Source organism: Cornus florida, unplaced genomic scaffold, assembly GCF_030987335.1.
Source record: "Cornus florida cultivar Cherokee Brave unplaced genomic scaffold, ASM3098733v1 CherokeeBrave_3.0.0_Hap2_Chr08, whole genome shotgun sequence".
Classification (NCBI taxonomy): domain Eukaryota; kingdom Viridiplantae; phylum Streptophyta; class Magnoliopsida; order Cornales; family Cornaceae; genus Cornus; species Cornus florida.
The window spans coordinates 1370806-1391769 of record NW_026775578.1 but is presented as its reverse complement, the minus strand read 5'-3'; the positions used below and the strand labels follow the sequence as shown (position 1 = coordinate 1391769).

The 20964-nt window shown below is 33.9% G+C and overlaps 3 protein-coding genes across 4 annotated transcripts; 1 reads left to right on the top strand and 2 right to left on the bottom strand.

Moving 5' to 3' along the window:
- Positions 1-8354: 8354 nt before the first annotated feature.
- LOC132268803 (uncharacterized) lies at positions 8355-14990 on the bottom strand. Of its 2 annotated transcripts, none has more exons than XM_059769649.1 (12): positions 14585-14990; positions 14038-14280; positions 13862-13945; positions 13446-13579; positions 13211-13308; positions 12471-12559; positions 12291-12396; positions 11762-11916; positions 11608-11678; positions 10066-10180; positions 9740-9925; positions 8355-8570 (listed from the first exon to the last, which is right to left on the bottom strand). In XM_059769649.1, the coding sequence occupies exons 2-11, from the start codon at positions 14260-14262 to the stop codon at positions 9758-9760; spliced, it is 1245 nt and encodes a 414-aa protein (XP_059625632.1). In that variant the 5' UTR covers positions 14263-14280; positions 14585-14990; the 3' UTR covers positions 8355-8570; positions 9740-9757. The 2 variants fall into 2 exon arrangements, with proteins under 2 accessions (XP_059625632.1, XP_059625631.1); XM_059769648.1 differs by having other exon boundaries at positions 8355-8753; positions 14585-14989.
- Positions 14991-16781: 1791 nt separating this feature from the next.
- Positions 16782-17751, top strand: LOC132268329 (major strawberry allergen Fra a 1-3-like). The gene is made up of 2 exons (XM_059769186.1): positions 16782-17173; positions 17319-17751. Exons 1-2 carry the CDS (start codon positions 16975-16977, stop codon positions 17615-17617), a joined length of 498 nt encoding a protein of 165 aa, XP_059625169.1. The 5' UTR covers positions 16782-16974; the 3' UTR covers positions 17618-17751.
- A 1032-nt stretch (positions 17752-18783) lies between these two features.
- On the bottom strand, positions 18784-19867 carry LOC132268802 (major strawberry allergen Fra a 1-3-like). The gene is made up of 2 exons (XM_059769647.1): positions 19588-19867; positions 18784-19447 (listed from the first exon to the last, which is right to left on the bottom strand). Exons 1-2 carry the CDS (start codon positions 19769-19771, stop codon positions 19149-19151), a joined length of 483 nt encoding a protein of 160 aa, XP_059625630.1. The 5' UTR covers positions 19772-19867; the 3' UTR covers positions 18784-19148.
- Between the last annotated feature and the right edge of the window lie 1097 nt (positions 19868-20964).

Below are 20964 nucleotides of genomic sequence, written 5' to 3'. Positions count from 1 at the left end.
TAGGAAATGTGTTGCGAACTGTAGTTTGAGGATGACTAGGTGATGTGATGTGAGTTATGTATCCGGATGCTTTTATTGATGTCTGATTTAAGCAGTGTCTTGAGGACAAGTGTTAGTATTGTTTGAGTGCTAAGCAGCTAGAGAGAGAATGTGTGATTTCATTAAGGAATAATAGAAGTGATTGACTTTAGTTTTGAGGTTTCAGGCATGAAACGGGTGTATTGTATGTTCTGAAGAGGTAAGGATTAAATCGAATGATGTTGTGACGTCGTTTATCTGGTGTGGGTGTTATGAGGAAATTAGAGATCTTCTGTACGGGTCGATGGTTGTGATGTTTAATGTCGTGTTGCTTTTTACTTGTTATGATTGTGTGATTAAAGCATGATTGAGATTCTTAGAGCTGGTATGTGTTGCTTAGTTGTTGAGGTTACGTATAGCGATGGATGGATAGTGAGTGGATCTCATTGTGTTTTTGTGGATTGTGTAAGATTGTATTTGAGGTGTCGACCTGAGGACAAGAATGATATCTATGCTGAGACCAGATCGAGGATGAGGATGGCATGGCCAACCATTTCTCCTGAATCAATCCCTCTTTAGCACGATATCGGGTCAAAGGTCAATGATTGTTTTAAGTTGAAGCAAATAGTGAGAGTATGGTATTTAGGCGTATGTCAGTGTGGTGGTATGGATTCAGGTGGGTTGTCTCAGAAGATGAGGTGTGTTAGGGGGGACTAAGTGCCCAAGCCGTTTGATTATTAAAGATCTTGTTTTAAGAATTCGTGCCCTGGGTGCAGGATAATGAGCTTTACCGATTTGGTGATTAATATTTATGCAATCATTGGGAGACTCATTGTTTAATCATCTTGAAGTTATTAAGAGTAATGATTGTCATATAGTGTGATTAGTAGTTGTTGGTACGGTTATGTGGTGGTGTAGCTACGTGCTAGAGAGCAAGTGTTTGGTTTGTCAGGGATGTGTAGATTAGAGTTAAGATTGATTGAGAGAGATGGACATGATTTTTTGTCTGGGGTTTAGTGTGTTCTTTGAAGGATCTGTTGAGGTTTGATGTTATATTTTTCGGTGGGCTGGTCACTTTTCTTTTCTTGGGCCTTGGAGTCTTTTTGTGACTGTGTAGAATAAACTGATGTTCGTTTTGAGTCAGGCGTAAGGTCTAGTTAGTCTAGTGCTTTGATGAAGAGAGGGATGGGTAATCGCATTGGGTTTTGGTGGCAGTGGCGTGTGATTGCCTGGTGACGTCTGATGTCAAAGGCAATAATGTCGATGAGTCCATAGTCTCGAGGTTTTGTGAGGTGTTCTCGGGAACTATGTAGCCGTGGCCATCTCCGTAAGGAAGGTAGATTTCGAGGACGAAATCTCTTTAAAGAGAGTAGATTGTTATACTTCTGAATTTCGTCATTTTCTATTTTTTTTTTCGGAATTTTTATTGTTGCAAAGGCATTTTCATCTTTTCATATTTTTCATACCGGACACTGCGGAGTGTGCCGGTTATGTCCGAGCATTGTTTGGAGCATTTTATTGAGTCCAGAACTCTTTGAAATGCAAAGGTTAGTCATTTTTACATTTTTCGGACCGAACAGTCCCGCGTGGGACCCGCTACCGGAATTGTTGCATACGAGGATTTTAATTGGGTCCATTTGCATCATATTTATTTTAAATTAATGTGTCTTAAGTGGTTGTGGATAAATATGTGTATATATGTGAGTAATTGTGGTTTAAATTAAAGAGAAAAGAAAAGTTTTTTTTTAAATAGAGGTGGGACCTATATGAATGTTTTAAGAATGGTTAAAGAGACATTTTTGGCCTCATTTCTCACTTCTCTTTCTCTTCTCCCGCTAGACTCTTTCTCTCCCCCATTCTAGATTATTTTATTTATTTTTTATTTTTTTATTTTTTGGGTTTTAAACTTCAAATTTTGATTTCTCCTTCATTACTTGGAATTTTTGAAAGCCGTTTGTGGCAATTCGAAGAGCACGACGAGATCTTCACATCCATATAAGCAATTTTAGTTTTAGTGCACTCTAGAGATTCCAGTTTTGAGACTCATTTTGGGGTTTTTGACTTAATTTGAGATAAGAGTTTCTAATTCCCAATTTCTTGTTCCTTTGTGAGTCAATTTCTTGTTAATTGTTGCTAACATGTTTAATTGATATTAATTAACCCTAGAATGATTTTATTGTGGTGTATAAAGTTCTTGATTTTATGTATTAATTGATGTGTATGAAAAACATGCTTACGTGTTGATTTCCTATGCCTATTGTATTACTAATTATTTAAAATGATGTATGTAACCATGTATAATTTTTTTTAGAATTTCTTGTGAAACATGCCTTATTTAAATTGTTTGCCTTGAAATGATATAATTGTTGTAATAGAAAGTTTATACTTATATGTGTTGATGGTATTATGTGAGAAGCATGCCTAAATGTTAATTTCCATACCGTGGTGTTTATTATTTTCCTATAAATTTCTATGAGGAAGCATTTTAAATTGTGAAGTGTAAATTTCCTCTATTTTCATACTATTGAAAAAAAATACATGGCATGCATCCATAGCATTGGGTATGAAAGAAAAAGGGAAAGTGTTTTGAAATGAAAGTGAAAGGGATTTTTGGGAAGAAATTTTGATTAAATAGTTTTTGAGAAAACCCGGTCGCCGTGGAGCAACCAAAGGGCCGTGGTGTTAATATAACCTAGAAGGAATTAGGGAGATTGCCCTAACGTGGTTAAGCTATCTGGGCCCCAAATGACGCCGCGAAGGTATCAACAGTCAGGGACAGTAGCCAATCCTTCTCTCGTGTCGTCGCGGAGTCAATGAGGAGCGACATTCATGGCATCACATATCATGGCACGACATTGTTATTTTGGAATAGGAATTAATGTTGTATTTCTTCCTGGCATAGTATGACCCCACTTTCTATTTCTATTCATTATTTGGATTCACGGGGTCACAAGAGGTATGTCTTAAGCACCACCTGAGCAAATTGCTCACCCCATTATTTAACATTTTTCCAGGACTCGGGAAGGAAGTAGGAGACGCAGACCCTTCACAAACTTAAGGAGGACTATATATATATATATTGCTATCTTTTGTATATTTACTATACTTTTGTGAAGTCTCAAAACCATAGTGAAGTGTATGCATTTTGCAAGCCATGGTTATGTACTGTAAACTACAACTCTTGTTGGTATTTTGAAGGGAAGCGAGACTATGTAAATATTTTGTGTTGAATGGGATGATGATGATGGGCCATCTTGAGGAGGTTGTTGATGTTATTGTTTTGGGGAATGTATTATATTTTTTTGTATTGTGTGTTGGGACAGGTTGGACAAGTCTTGAAGGGCCAAGGCCATTGTATTTTTATTTTATTTTATTTAAGCATGTTATTGTAGGCCCCTTTTTAGTAGAGGTCATGCCAATTTTTTTTTAAAATTGGCATTAGTTTAGGGTCATTACATATAATAATAATAATAATAATAATAATAATAATAATATTTTTATAAAAAAAAACTCTCTTAAATCAAGTCCCCTGAGACTCTGTTTGGTTAGATAGAATTAGGAAGAAAAGAAAAGAAATGGAAAATAAAAAGAAAAATGAAGTGAATGAAAAGAATTTTTTTTTTCTAGCATACATTTGGTTAAGCCGTTAAAGTGAAAATTATTCAAAAAAAAATTGTATTGAAGAGTATAAAAGTTACTAAAAATATTTGCACTTACCTAAATTGTCCTTATGTTATATTTTTCTTACTTTATAAAAATAGAAAAATAATAAAATAAATAGTAGAATAATAAAGAATTAATAGTAGTAATATATATCTAAAAAAAATGATATAGTTTTCAATTAATTGACTCTTACAAATTACTATTTATAGAAGTCTAAATTAACTCAAACTCTATCACCAATAAAGTTATTATTGGTTTATAATTCTCTGAAATCCAATAAAAAATAAAATAAAGGGTAATTTGCACTTACACCCCCTCAGGTTTGCAGTAAGGACGGATAGATACAAATTAGGGAGAGTGGATTCCAATTGCCCCCTCAAGTTTACAAACTTGAACAACAACACCCCAACCATGATAAGAGTACCTAATTGCCTTTTAACTTCTGAATTGACCCATATAAATTATTAAAGTACAATATTAACTTTTATAGGTCATTTTATTTGACCAAAATGACCCTTAGCAAAATATAATAATAATAATCAAACTCCACCACTGTTGCCGCCAATACCATATGCATATAAACAGGCGCGGACCCAGAAATTTTTTATTGGTGGGCCAAACTAGACATGTAAAATTAAAATTTTAAAATGACATAAAATCATTGTAAGGATTTTTTTTTTTTTTTTTGCAAGTTATTAGTATACTGTTAAAATGTGTTTATAAATAATATACAATAAAATTGAAGAGAAAAGTTGTCGATTGAATCATTGTTGTTGTCAACTAAATAATTTTTTTTTTTCTTTCTAATTCATAACAAATAATATTTATATATGTGTGCGTAAATATAATATGTTGTTATAAGGATTACCATAATAATTAATAATTTTTTACTAAATTTGATCTTTTATAGCAAGATGTTTATTGGAATTTGAAGGGGTTAAAAGTAATTTATTACTAAACTATATTTAATATCAAGTAACCATATAGATTTAAAAAAAAAAAATTAGAGAAATCAACTTTAATTTTTGTATAGAAAATAAATATTATTATCTATGATTTAGTACCATAAATAGAGTGTTACAAAAAATTTGAGAAGGCCAACTTTAATTTTTATGTAAAACATTACCATAAATAATTTTAATTTAATGCTATAATAAGGTTTTGCAAAAAAATTGTGAGTGCAATGGTGCAAATTTTAATTTTAATTTTAATTTTTTTTATATTATTATTTTTTTTGCCAACGGTCATTTTGGTCAAATCAAAGGACTTGTAAAAGGTTAATATTATACTTTCATAATTTAAATGGGTTCATTCAGAAGTCAAAAGGTAATTACGTACTCTTATCATGGTTGGGGGTAGTGTTGTTCAAGTTTGTAAACTTGAGGGGGCAATTGAATCACACTTTCCCTAAATTGTATCTACTTGTCTTTATTGCAAACCTGAGAGAGTGTGAATACAAATTACCCTAAAATAAAATAATTATTGGTGGCTTACAATTATCAATATAGTTGGTAGATAACATAGGAATGCAAAATAGAAAGACATTGCTTTCACAAGAAAATTTTATTTTCTCGTGTTTTGGGCAGGAAATGTTTTGGGGAAAATAACGGGTTACAAGAATTCAAACTTTTCAGAACGTTTCATTTTCATTCTATCCAAACTCTAAAAAAATTATAAAATTTTCAATTTTTTTTTTTTTTTTAATTGATTCTACCAAACCAAATAGAGTCTAAAGTGCCTTTACGATACTTCGCACAATGTAAATAAATAAATAAATATATATATATATATATATATATATATATAATTATGATCACATAGCTCGACTCAAACCCAAGAAGCTTGATTATTAAATTATTTTTCAACATTGAGCGGCGTTGCCACTTAACTGATGCTCTTGGGTAAAACCGAGGCACAAGATTCATCTTTTAAGATCATGAACCTTAGCCAGGTCTTGTCATCTTAAAGTCATTCCAAAAGTCCAACAGAGAGTTTGTCACAGAGTGACGATTATTTGGTACATGGAATAAAAATTAAAACAAGGGCTATTTCTTGCTACAACAATAACAGGGCTATATTTAGGCCGTTTGGATTGCGATATGTTTTAGGCATTATGATTTGGTATGATATTAAAATAATATTTTTAATAAAAATTGAAACTATGTTTGGTGACGACTTTTTTATTTTTGATAATTTAATATCAAAAACATGAAATCGCATTTGATAATGTCATTTGATAATGGCATGCGTTTCAAGAAATCTGAAAACAAAATCCGTTTAGGAAGTCGTATAAAATTTAGATTCAAAGACCTGAATTTTTTTTAATCTTTCGTATTAGCATAATATTAAACAAGCTAGGGTTTCAGATTCACGTCACGGAAGCAGAGAACAGAGCAAAACCAATGCTTTTGCACATAAATACCTTCGATTTGTGGTCGCGAGCGGAGAACTAGGGTTTCAGATTCGCATTATATAAGTAGAGAATAGAGAAACGAGAGGAAAACCAATGGATTTGCAAAGAAAACCTTCGATCCGTGGTCGCGAGCCAAGAACTAGGTTTTAGATTCGAATCACACAAGCAGAGAATAGAGAGAAACGATAGGAAAGCTCAGCCCGAGATGAAAATGGTAGGGTTTTTGAAAGATTTGCAGACAAAAATGATTGAGCTGTGGTTTACCAACCACGATCTGCGAGAATAGAGAGAAATGAGAAGCGCAAATAAAATTGCCTCAACCGAGCTGTGAGAAGAGAGAGAAATGAGAGGCGAAAGTGGTTGTTCTCACTGGTAGAGGAGCTCTGCCAAATCGGTGGTGAAGGAGGTTGTGTATGAAGGAGCTCTGCTAGATCGCCAATGAAATTGCTTCCAAGCAGTTACGCGAAGAGAGAAAAAATGAGAGTTTTCTGATTTGCGAAATTATATACCTGTTATGTCCGTTACTGTGGTATTTCACTTGTTATTGATATCAGCCCAAACTGATATCTCCGATATCTCTGCTACAGTGGCGAAAACAGCCAATATCACCGAATTGGTGATATGGGTTTTCGCTAAAATCTAATACATGTTTTGACACTATTCAATACCATATCAACCCACTCCAAACATGATATTGACCCAAAATACAAAATCAAAACACCCAAATCAATATCAAACCTCCTTCCAAACAGGCATTTAGCGGTGGCAAATAGGCGGGTTGGGCCGGGTTGAAAATGGGCGGATCAAATATGGGTCAAGACCTATATTCAACCCGTTCAGAACGGGATGAAAATGAACAGGTCAAAAATGTATAAGGTCAACCAATTATAACCCGTGAATTTATTAATTATTATTTTTTATTTTTAATTATTTTATAAAAATTATATTTAAAAAATGTAAAGGGTCAACCCATTAAGACCTATATTGATTTTTTTTTTTTTTATTTAAAAAAGTTGACCCTTGAAACCCGACCGATCCGTCCAAAATATTGATGTTTAAAATATAAAATTTTCTTTAAAAATTTCGATATTTACAAACTTGGAAAAGGAAAATGTAATTTGTATATTTGTAAAAAATAAAAATAATAAAAAATAAATAAATTGACCTGTGAAACCTACACGACCTGCCCAAAATATTGATGTTTTTTTAAAAAAAAAGGAAAATGTAATTTGCATATTTGAAAAAAAAAAAAAAAAAAAAAAAATTTGACCCGTGAAACCCGACATACCCACCCAAAATATTGATGCTTAAAAAATAAAATTTTCTTAAAAATTTTGATGTGTAAAAAAAAAAAAAAACAGACCCGTGAAAACTGATCGACCCGCCCAAAATAATGATGTTTAAAAAAATAAAATTTTCGTAAAAATTTTGATGTTTACAAACATGGAAAAAGAAAATGTAATTTGCATATTTGAAAAAAAAAAAAAAATGACCCGTGAAACCCGACCGACCCGCCAAAATATTTAAGCTTTAAAAATAATTTTTTTAATTTTTATGTTTACAAACATGGAAAAAGGAAAATGTAAAAATAATTTTTTAATGTAATGTGTATAAAATAAAATAAAAAATTGACCCGTGAAACGCACCCAAAATATTAATCTTTTAAAAATAAAATTTTCTTAAAAATTTTGATTTTTACAAACATGTAAAAGGAAAATGTAATTTACATATTTGATAAAAAAAAAAAAAAATTGAAAAAAAAAGACCCATGAAACCCGACCGACGCGCCAAAAATATTGAAGTTTTTAAAAAAATTTGACTATTGAAACTTGCCCGATCCGCCTAAAATATTCAAACTAGGTTATGGACATAATTCATTTTGAGTAGAATTCAGGTTGGCCCAACCCAACTCGATTTCAGGTTCGGATTGGACTGGGTTGGGCCAGCCCAACTTGCAGCCCTTCGTGAGAGAGAATTTTAGAAAGAGAGAGAAATAAATTGAGTATAATATAAAATAGATATGTGTTATATGTCTATTATGTGATTGGTGAAATATGAATTGAATATGATTATTCGTATTCAACCCATTTTGACCCTCAAATTAAGTAATTAAAAATTACCCAACTCATGTTTGACCCATGTTAAATAAAATTCACTCATAACCATTTAAAAACGGACGGATATGGGCAAGTTGATGAGTTGTAACCCATTTTGCCACCACTAGCTATATTTGCTTAACCTTTCGGGGGAAAACAAAATAAAAAATAAAATCAGTCCGGACTGCCAAGGACAAAAATGCCAGTTCAACTCTGAATACAATGTGTAAAAAATTGCAAATTCTGTAACAAAATGTTTAAAATGCAATATATGCGTACCTAAGCCAGCTCATCTCAACAATATTCATCAAGAGAGACCCAACCAGAGTAATGTCCCCCTTGCCCTATATAATCGTACCTCATGTTCATTGCAACTTCCACTACAAAAATCAAATGAAAAAGACTGATAATTTTTGCTTCTCCATGAACATAATATGACAAATAGTATCTGTGTTTGCATACAAATAAAACAAAATTTTCAAGCGCATTTGTAGAAATAGATTTCTATGCTTCAATACGAGATCACATCCCACATATTCGAGCTCTGTTGTCATTCTGGAAAGCTGCAAAGTCGGAATAATAGAATATTATTTAACCAGGGAAGCTAAAGTTACATGTGTATGTGTTACAATGAAAAACATAATAGGGCTCGACCAAACAAACTATATTAGGCCTTTGATATCACATATTACACATGCAATGATGTATTTCCCATCAACAGGATGCCATATCTGGCTATCCCACCCAATAATGATATCCAACAAGAGAGGCCAGTGTAAGTTTTTAACAAATAGGGCGGTTCACTTAACTAGAAGGGGGGTTAGTGGAATTTATCCATAATCAGACGAACAAAATGGAATACAAGAAGAATGGAATACAAAAAAAGCAAAATCTGTAAGCTAACCTGTTCAAAATTTTACAAATGTACTAGAAATTTCTGAATTAATAGGACACGAGCTCTGTCCATTCACTTTTTGTAATTATTTAGAAACCTTAGAGAACAATTTTAGAATTGAAAATTTGAGGCATTGCTTCTATGGCTACATTCAGTACTATGCAAACAAACAGGAAACCTTCAAACATCATGATGACATGTGCATACAAGAATTATAAATACTCCATAATATCTTATCCCATCTGTATGATGTCAGTTACATAACCTTGTTTCAACATACAGATCAAGACCACAATCATAGGGGTCAAAGATAATACAAATTATACAATTCCTTATCTTTCCAGATTAAGACCCGACTATGTTGTAAGATAAGATACTAGACTAGATGATCAAATTATTCAGAACTGGGAAAAGGAGGGGGAGGAAGGAAGACATTGGAAATTTGGACTAGGAATAATGTGGAGAGAGAGAGAGAGGAAAGAAAAGATGAAAGGATTGTCTCGTAATTTCAATTTTTAAAAAACTACAATGTAAAAAGTGAGAAATGTTTTCCGAACTCCCAAACACCCAACCAATGAAAGAAGAAAAAAAAAAAAAGTAATAAAGATAAGCACTTAACCAAAGCAAAAAACCTGTGGCGGATATGAGACTTGCCAGAATAATGAGTAAAAATCAAGGTATTGTAGAAGATTGGGAAGCAAGTTGAATCCAAGCAAATTCCTCCTTGTAAGCCACACTTGCATCGCAGGAAGATTCACATGCGTACACAGCAATAGTTGCCCAATCAAGAGAGTCCACATCGTTTTTCACACCAAAGTAATAAAGCAGCTGTGGCAAAATCTGGAACCACCAATAAAAAGAAACTTAAGCCGAAGAATCTAATTGCAGATCAAATTCTAGGTAATAAGCAGAAATGATGGGGCAAAGGGGTCGACAGATTAATTAGAGACACGCATAGAAGAAATATAAGAGGATAATACCTGGAATTCAAATCCTCGAACGCCACCACAGCTTCTGCAATTAGGAATATCAGCCTTCGATGGCCGGCCACTTGACATAGGCCATAGGGGTTTAGCTCTTTCGTATCTACAATACCTGTTGCATTTATAGAAAAAGTATACTAAACGAACCAAATGAATATTATAGCTAAAGGTACTGTTTCGAGATAATAATTAGATTTCAAGATGTGACTTGGCCAGTTAGTAAGATTAGGGCTACTGCAACTCCAACATCTTTTGATTTGTCTATGCATTACGCACAAAATAAATAACAACAGGGAAGAAAGTAGATCGTATGGTGAAAAAAGAATTTATAAATGAATAGCACATAGATGGACGGTTGCTTGGTGCAATTGTAGAAGTTCAGACTACAAGCTTTAGAATGCACGTTTAAGAACAACCACTTTGTGCATCAAATAATTCAAGGCTGGGTCCATCTCCAATATCCCATGTAGGCGGCACATACACCAAGCAATGACCTTTTATATATAGATACTTATACGGTCACCTCTCCAATAATTAATAATCATGAGATGAGGCTAATGTTTATATATTAATAAGATTATTAAGTATGGAATTTTCTCCTAACATGAGTACTAAAAACCCTTTTTTATCTTCTAAACAAAAAGATGATACCTGATATTTCAACAATTTTATAAGTAATAACAATACTATTGTACGCAAAATAAAAAATGTAACATTAGAGGTATTTTAAAATTTGTTATTTTAAAGAGTTTCTTGGATATATATATAATTTTTCATATTTCAAATAGAGTATCCTATCCGTTTTCATCACAGAGAAAAAAGTAGTCTTTAAATTTTTACATTAATTCAGAAAGTATTATACAACTACATGAACAAAATTCATCTTTATATATGGAATGAGTGTGTGTGCGAGTATATTTCATGCAGCAAAAATAATCTAGTAGTTGGCCAACAAGGACAATGGTAGTAAAAGAAATTTTTTTTTTGGATAAGTGGTAGCAAAAGAATATTTCAACCCTATAGGGTATACCTTCTCCAAAAATCTTGTGGCCCAAAGATCAATTCTGATTGGCCAACAAAACCAATGATAGCAAAAGGAAATTTTGTAGTATAACCTTTTATAAAATATATTTAAATATGTTACCTTAACCTTTATTTGCCACGTTGATTCAGATTTCAGAAAGTGCATTAAAAAATTTCACCATTAACAACCACCATATTTTGATTTTATTCTTTTTATTTAAAATTTTTGAGTACATGCTTCCTATAAATTGTTTTTTGGAAACATATGTTTGCTTCTACATAATTGGAAACCAACTGAGTATGCATGATACCTAATTACAACCGAAGTCAAAATAACACATGGCATCTAGAAATAGAAATAATGGCATAGATACTACACTAGTCTTTACACATGTAACAAAGACTTGTTGATTCAGTATATATCTTCACATGAAGACAAAGACTGTAAATTGTTTTTCATTATAGCACGTATGTAAAACAGAAACATGCATCCTCCTATTAAATGTGCCAACTTACCTCAGTACTTGTTCAGGTGCCCTGGCTATGCGCTCTTGGAAAGAGGCCCAACTCTTCCTATCAGCGTCCCCCTGTTTACCAACAACAAAACAGAGCCTGTAGAGGTTCATGAACATAAACATTATTACATAATCATCGATACAGTAAATCATACCTCAAAATTGTCTAGTAGTGACTTGATTGTGTCATCCATTTGGCTCACAGAAACCAATGAATTAGCATTTTTAGTATCTTCAGACATCTCTACATCGAATTCACATTCATCCTCATTTACGATCTCATATTGGGACCATATAGTATTGCTTGCAACTGTTCGCAAATAAAATTCTAATCAGCTGTGAAAATTCTGAGAATCTGATACCTCCAATTAAACTTTAGCGAGGACCCTGGAGTTAGAGCTAATGTTGACTCAATGATTTCTAAAATCTTCTAAAATCTAAATATATATTGCACAATCTCTCATTCTAGGGAACAAGGGACAAACCACCAATATGAGCAACATAATCTAAATCATGCTATTTATATCAGATGGAAGGATCAATATATCAGATGTAAATGCCATCTAAGGAGTGAGCAGTCATCATGATGCTACACTAATAATCATGTGTCCCCTGTAGGCATGTACAACCCATATAAGTGCATGCAAACCATACATACATGGTAAAGCAATCAACTATACTGGCCTTTCTGTATATCTGCTGGACTATTGCTGGTGCTAAAATCAGATAATTGAGGAGAAATGTTCAACTGTCTACAATCAATTTTGTGACCTATCTTCCAGTGCGCAGCCTGCAAACAAGATAGAAAGCATCAGTAAGGATAACCTAAATAAATAAAATAAAATCATAGTTAGCTTCAGCAACCTGATGTTTCTCTGAACAATATCGTGCTCTTCTGCAACTACCACAAACTTTATCTCCCTTCCAGGTACCGCACCAACTACAGAGTGAAGCTAAAGCAAGCAGCAAGGCATCAAAGAGATCAGATTATGAAGATATTAAAATGTAACAACATGAGTAGTTAAAAGTGCACAGATGTGTTCATCCAAGTTTCAGCCCATATCATGATTCGCTGAACAGGCCGGTTCGCAACAGATTGGAAGGCCACCAATACAGTTTCGGGCTGGCTTAGTTTGGATCTTAAGACCCATGAGATTTGAAGCATTGTTAAGATGGATTTGAAATAACAAGTTGAAAGAAGTCATTTTAATTCTATCCCATGGAGGACTCTAGATGCACAAGGAGTGTTTAAGTTGAATATAATCTCCTACCTCTACTCTCTTTTATATCCCTAATTTCTCCCAATCCAACTCCAGTATCCAATCCTCCTATTTATCAGTAAATTAAAATCCTGAATTCTCTCTATTTAGATCCTAAAGCACGTGATTAAAAAATTAGACATATGGATCAAAACCCTTAGCAGAAGCATAAATTACCAAAAACAAAAAACAATATACATACATATATATATATCAATGCAGAAGCTCGAAGAGGCCAGGATTAAGGCTTTGAAGAGCCGAGTTAATAACACTAATAATCATCATTATCAATATGGCTGGCTAAAATTAAACCATAAAGGCAAATGAAACAAAATCACAAGCTACCTCCAATTCCAGAAGGCTTGTCAGTCCCATCATTTCTTGGAGGATCAGTTGAGTAAAAAGGATTGGAGCGGGCCAATTGGCAACGAAAAACCTTCACACTTAAAAAAAAAAAAACAAGTTATAATCAGAAACATTGAAGTAAAAAGGAAAAGAGAGTAAAATGATTCATAATATTTCGGATTGACGGGGAAAAAACACACAACATTTTAAAAGTAGATTAAATCCTAATGCATACCTGCGAGCTGCTTTCTCTGGTTGGCGTTTCCATTGCTCATGTTGGTCTTGGAGAAGACAAGCCATCGACGTACACATGAATACAAATAATGTGCGATGAAATGTTGATTCCTTCTCAAAGAGTGGTGCATAAACCTATGAACTCATGAAACATAAAGAACTATCATCAAAGACAGCGTCATAGCACTCTTGCTCCCTCTAATGCATAGCACACAAAACGAGGTTTAGAATACAGCTAAAGTAAAGGCGGAAAAATGATGAGACTTCTCTCACTGCCTGACTTTCACATGCTGCATAGTAAATAAATAAGCATGATATAGTAATTACAAAAACTGCAAAGATTCAATCAATATACTTGATATATATTATATATAACAATTTTCATTACATTACATGATAATGGGAAAAGAAATATACCTGAAGCAGGAATTGCAAAGGCTCACCGCAAATGTCACAAATGCAAGATCTTCCTGAAGGCAAATCAATGGGATCCAACCAAGCCTACAATTCAAGAAAATTAATTATTCACAACAATAACATAATTTGTTCCCATAATTAAAACAAAAAAATTACTTAGAGGGCAGTAACCGTACAGGAACACCCCCAGCCTTGCTTGGAAATAACTGACGAAGAAGTGACCAGCGATTCTTAGGCTTTTCGACGAAACCTAGTGCTACAGGTACTTCTTCTTCATCGTCATCTTCGTCATTGTCTTTATACATATCAAATTCTCCATCAACATCAACTCCAGCTCCTTCATCCTCATCAAGAGAGGAGATATGAAGAGTTCTGAGTTTCTCCAAAGAATCCCCACTCATTACTTTGGGCTTTAATTTCTATAAAAATAAATAAAAATAAGAACAAAATAAAGAAAGAAAGAAAGAAACTTGAACTAGTATACATATAGATACTTTTCCCTTTCTAGTCTGCAAATGAATCTGCCTATTAACAAACACCATAATACTCCAATTGCATATCAGATCAGCTTTACCCTGAATAGTTATATGCCCTACTAACATAACAAAATAATTCGTGTATGTAATCCTGTATGTGTGTGAATATATATATATATATATATATGAATATCACTACAGAATGAAATAGAGAGAGTAAAAAAGGAAAGGACATATCGGTATTCACCTCGCTGAGTTTCCGACGTCGATATTACCGTTGTTGATGGTCGCCGGGTTGTGTAAGTGTGCACCGCCAAATGCAGTGCCGACTGAGGGTCTGACCCGTTTTCTTGCAATCTGGGGTGTCGGTGGTACTTCAGCAGAGGAAGGTTTCAGCGGTGTCGATGGGGAGTTTGGTGGTGGCAATCTAGGGTTACGATCCTTGGGCGTCGGCTGTGTTGCAGCAAAATTAGGAGCTCTCTAAGATTATTCTATAAGGCAATCTTGTTGATAGTGATACTGAAACTCTCAGTTGCTTTCTTCCTGGCTTTACCGCCCTTTGTTTCGCTTGTAGCTTGCTGAGCTGCTGCTGCGCTTTCTATTGCCCCGCCAGAGATGAGAAAAAGAAAGTGAGGTAAGGGTCAAACTCAGCCAGCCCTAACAAGTTTTAAACCATATAATAACCACCACTGGCCCGCATGGTCGTCTGATATGTGTAGACTGTAGTGGGGCATTTTTTTGGTGTGCGAGTATTTTACCTTAACATTTTTTTTTTTAACAGTTGCACTCCACCATTTTGCCTCCACCTCCAATTTTTCTCTCTATTTTGCGTGGATATCAGATCTCATCCCAAACCATTATTACCTATAAAGAGAATTAAGGTAAGTTTCTTATTTGTTTGTACCTCTCTAGTAACATAGATAGTACATAGAGTGTGTGATACTGTGCTTGATCTCTAAAGGTCATGGTTGAATCACGGTTCATCATGAACACGGGAGGGCCAATCCCAACAATTTTTATTCTTGCCAGGATAAAAAATAAAAAATAAAAAATAAAAATAAAAATAAAAATAAAAATAAACCAACAATTTTTATTTACAAAAAAATAATAATAATTTATTTACGAAAAAAAAAAAAAAATGTGAAGATGAGCTTTCTTTGGCCTTTTAACAAAAAAGTTGGAACTTTATTGGTTGAAAGTTTTTTTTGTTCAATCTTCATATCACCGTTAGCATGGATTACATAAATAAAAAAAATGGTTAAAAAATAATTAATAATATATATATATATATACAAATCTTGCGGATGTCAGAGTAAACGGTCCCAAACCATCAATCCAATATACATGTAATATATTATAAATGTATATTGAAAATGCAAGAAAAATACTCTCCATTTGAAAAGGATAATTCTACACTTCAAGAAATTTTTCAACCCATTTTCTCTTTATTTTTAGTCTATTTATAGATAGATTTTCTAAAAGTTTCCTAACTAACTCCTTGCATTGGGCTATTCTTCTGAGCTCTTCTTAATTATGAGCTTAACTCCTTTTATTCAAAATTGGGCTTCCAATCTGATCTTCTGGTTTTGGGCCTGACCATTGAAGACTTGGTTTGAAACGGTTGCTCTTGCCCAGCCCATTCCTAGCAGTCTGGATCGCGCCCGGCCCAGGCCATTTTTGATATCCTCATATATATATATATATATATTGGTTGCATATGTTGTTTAGTGAGTTGACTTGGCTGTAATTTATATGCATATATGTTTGGTTATTTTTAGCGATTACTTTATACGTGATATTTGTACTAAGTTAGGATTTACAATATTATAGTTATTAATTTTTGTTTATGGACCATAATATTATGTAATGATATATTCAACTTATTAGTTTTTGATTGTTAAAAAAGTTATGATTATTTTATTTGTTAGTAGGTTAGAAATCCGAATTAAAACAGAGAATTCAATTCAAGTTGCAAGTAGAGGTGCAACTCTAGGAGATTGGGCGGGTTAATTCGGGTTCAACCCGAATATCTAAACCCAACACAATTCTATTATCATTCTGAGCTAATCAACCCAAGCCCAAGTTGCCAACCCATCCTTAATTTTTTAAAGTTGTAAAATATAACTAGAAAGTGAAATTAAAGTACTCAGTAAATAGATGAATTGGTCGAACACGTAAAAATTGGGCCGTAATCCGATAAACATTCGAGTATTCATTGTTTCACCGTTTTCCAACACAAGTGTGTCCGTTTCTAGCTTCTAGGGATGGTGAGAATGCCACAGCCCAAAAGCGAGCGGCTATTCCATGGGCCAAGCTTACAACACAGCAGACCCATGACTGATGATGGATAAGCCCATTTTGTGACAACCGGTCAATCATCTGTTCCATAAAAGTGGCGCCTTGAGTGGGATATTAAACGTTGAACCCGATTGTTTCTCCTTTTTTCTGTTTTTCCGGATTCCAAGACTTTTGCTCACCTGAAATGCCCATACAAGCAGGACTCCCAACTCTATAAATAGCATACCAATTATCCAACTCTACCCACAACTTCAAGTCCAACAAAAAAAAAAACAATATTCTTTGTTTCTTTCTTGTTAAACCCCAAATTAATCTTTCTTGTTTTTAACTATTACCATTATGGCAAAAGCTGGAGGTGAAGTCACCACTCTTAACCATGAGTTCACTTCACCAGTTCCTCCTGCAAGGTTGTTCAAGGCTTTGTGCCTTGACCCCCAAAACCTCCTCCCTAAGATTGTGCCTCAATCTATCAAAAGCATTGATGTTGTTTCAGGAAATGGAGGTCCTGGCACTGTTAAACAAACCAACTTCGCTGAAGGTTTATCACTTCCAAATTCATCCAAATTACTACTATTTTATCAATTTTTATATTTTATATGTCGTTGCATTGCATATATATAAATATCCACAATTAATTACTATCATATACTTACATTTTATACTCTGTTGTATTCGTGTGGTAGGGAGTCGTTTCAAATACATGAAGCACAAAATTGATAGCCTTGACGAAAACAACAACGAAATCAAGTACACTGTATTTGAGGGTGATATGTTGGGCAAGAATATCGAGTCCATTTGTTATGAGATTAAGTTTGAGCCCTCTGGTTCAGGATGCGTTTGCAAGACCACAACTCATTATAAGGTGGCAAAGGATGGTGCCGAGCTTAAAGAAGAGGAGATCAAGGCTGGAAAAGAAAGGGCTTCGGAGATGTACAAGGTTGTCGAAAATCACCTCGTCGCCAACCCTACTGTCTATGCCTAAAAAGTCTATTTATCTCGTCTCGATGATGTGGGACAATTCTCCATCATAAATTTTGTCTCACTTTTTGTTTTATTTCTTTTTTCCATTGGCATTATTGCCACGATTTGCTAATAAACACGTTATAATTTATTAAATATGAGTGAATGTTGTCCTTCTATTACCGTGTCTTCATTTTTTTCTTTTTTGTTCCTTCACTTTGCATGGATGGATCTTTAGGATTTTTACATGAGAAAATCAAATTGACAATTGTATTTAATTTCTTCTAATTACACCTTTAAAAAGTTAAATCCGTGACTCTTTGTTTTTCTCCTTTAACATGCCATCGAGGCCTAGCTCTAACCTAGAAGTTATTTCGCACTTCCAACTTCTTGGCAATTATGTATGGTCAAAAAATTAAATAATGAAAGAAAAACTGTTGCTTGTTTATATATTCTTTTTCTACTATATGCCGGGAATACTATTTGACTTTACCCTCTCTTTGTTTTTTTAATCCAAATTGGAGTGGTGTGACTATGTTACTATTCTCGTATTTAAATGTCATAATATACATCAATTGTTTTTTATTCAACGAAAATCAAATTTGACTAGATACTACACATATGTAAGCGGGGAATAATAAAATTTTCGTCTTACTAGTCTTGAACACAAGAAGGGGTGTGGAAAATACTCTTTTTTGTGTCAAAATAATAATGATTCGCACATTACCACTACTTCTTATGTGGTGCCATTTTTTTGAGTGCATTCATGTCATGCCTTGAGTTTATTTTATTTGTGTGTGTATTATGGTATCATAAAACAAAGCTTGTTTTCCCTTTCCCCTCTATTCAGTAGAGATATATCTGACATACTGGAAAAGGTATTCCAATTTATCAATTTGATTCTAAATGGATCAGATGGTCTGCCAGGTTAAAACAATCCTTTCTTCTATTCAGTAGAGATATATCTTTGACATACTGGAAAAGGTATTCCAATTTATCAATTTGATTCTAAATGGATCATATGGTCTGCCAGGTTGAAACAATCCTTTCTTCATCAATTAACCAATTTTAACAACTGACATCTTCATCAATAAGAAAGATTGATCACATCTATCATAAAATAACAAGAAGAAAAGCAGAGGATTTTTAGTTTCGAAGCAGCAAGAGCCTTCACTGCAAGAGTGGAAAGAAGAAACACAGAGCATTCAAGTACAAATTTAAAACACAACAGATATCACAATTTATTACAACACTCCATCTTCCTCATTTTTATTTTTGGGTCTTATCAAAAACGACCTTAGTACATGCCTCACTATAATACATATAGTTCACACCAAACACCTCAAATGTCCTTTGCTACTCTTTACCAGTATCACAAAGGATTGTTGTTCTTATTATCATAAAGCCAAAATAAAAATTAAAAACCACTCACTATTATTATTTTTTATCCTGAATGATTAAAAACCAGTACTCCTTGACTTACATGAGAAAGGGAAGATCGATCTCATAGGGGATGGAGTGAAAGCTCGGTTTTTAACATACACACACTTGACTTAAGCATATAGTTGTGGGTGTGCCAGCAAGTGCTCCTCCACTTTCTTGAACATTTCAGTGGCTTTGTCTTTGCCAGCTTTGAGTTCCTCTGGTTTGATTTCAATGTCACCCTTAGTGTGGTAATAACTTGTCAACTTGCACACGCTTCCGCCACCGGGGCCGGCCTCGATCTTTGCCTCATAAGTGATAGAATCGAGCTTGTCGCCCAACACATCTCCTTCAATCACAGTGTACTTGCTTGAAAAATTGGCTGTGTCCAGAGCATCAATCCTATGTTTCACATACTTGAAGGGGGCAGCTGCATACAAACGTACGTGTTAAACTTTGTTCGAATCACAAACACGGACACAAACAAAAATATAAGATATATTGCAATAGTATTATAAAAAAATAAGCTAGATAAGTGTAATTATTGATATATAAAAGTGAGAAATTAACCATCAGGGAAGTTGGTCTGTTTGATGCTTCCAACTCCACCATCTCCATGAACAAACTCAATGCTCTTGATGGATTGAGGCGCAATTTTGGGGATGAGATTGTGGGAGTCAAGGATCAAAGCCTTGAACATCCGGGAAGGAGCAACGGAACAAGCGTCTTCTTGGGTATAAGTGGTGACACCCATGATTAGTGATTGTCTAATAAAAAGAAGAAACTGGTTAAGCCTAGGAGGGGGATGGGATCAATGTAGATACTACTTGGGCTGTGAAATGAAGAAGGGCAACCATGGGCTTTTATAGATGGATATAGAGATATATTAAAAGCATTTTGGCACCATAATTCTTCTAGTATACTATTCAATGGCGAGCGGCCGACATAATAGACTAGGTGGGTCCCGCTTGTTTCTAGATAGTTGATCATAGGCCCACCAGATTTCGCGATTACCCCAAACTTTAGACACTGACGTTTATCATTTGGCCTCTCAAGATGCCATGGAAGTCCGGCATAGTGATATAAACTAGTTAATTAATGAAAGCGTCGAGGTGGCGTTAGTGAATATTAAAGACATGCTACTCTAGTTGTCTAGTTTGAAATTTCTAAACCGCTTCCTAATCGTCTTCCCATTGACACAACAACATGCCAGATGTCATGTATTAATCCCGCCAGATGTCCAATCGATTTTGAAGTGTTAGGTTGCATCTGCCGATTGAATGGATTAGAGTGGAAATACTGAGCCTGGAATCAACTCTACAAGTCTTCTGTATGTTGAAGAATTTATGTATTTAAATTATGATTATTATTATTTAAGATAGATGATTATTAATAGACTATCATAGTCAAATGTTCAAACCTGTTTAAACCGTTTAGCATTAATAAGTCATGTAATTACTTATTAATTTACCTATAAAAAATAAAACATATTTTAAAAATTAAGATCATAGAAAACCAAATTTTGAAAATTAGTATAATTTGGATAACACAATTAAAAAAAATGCTAAATACAATATCTATATCGAATTTATATTGAAACAATAGAAGTGTCCATTGTAATAGGAACGGATCCTCTCCAAAAAAAGTTTTCTCCAAGTATCTACAAGTATTAATCCTACGACTACTAAGACGCCACATCAATAACTTATTTTATTACTGAATACGTTTGAATTAAAGCACATCAAGCCTTACGCTTTTCCAACCAACTTTCCTATTAGGGATCAGTTTCCTTCCTATAATTGAATTCTTCTCTCAAAACCAGTCAATTCTTCTATCAATCTCACATAGCATGGATCTTTGGAGATTAGAATTATTTTAAGAGTTTATATAGAAATCTCAAATTTGGACAATACTAATTTTTCTAGAATTTGTGAATAAAAATATAAG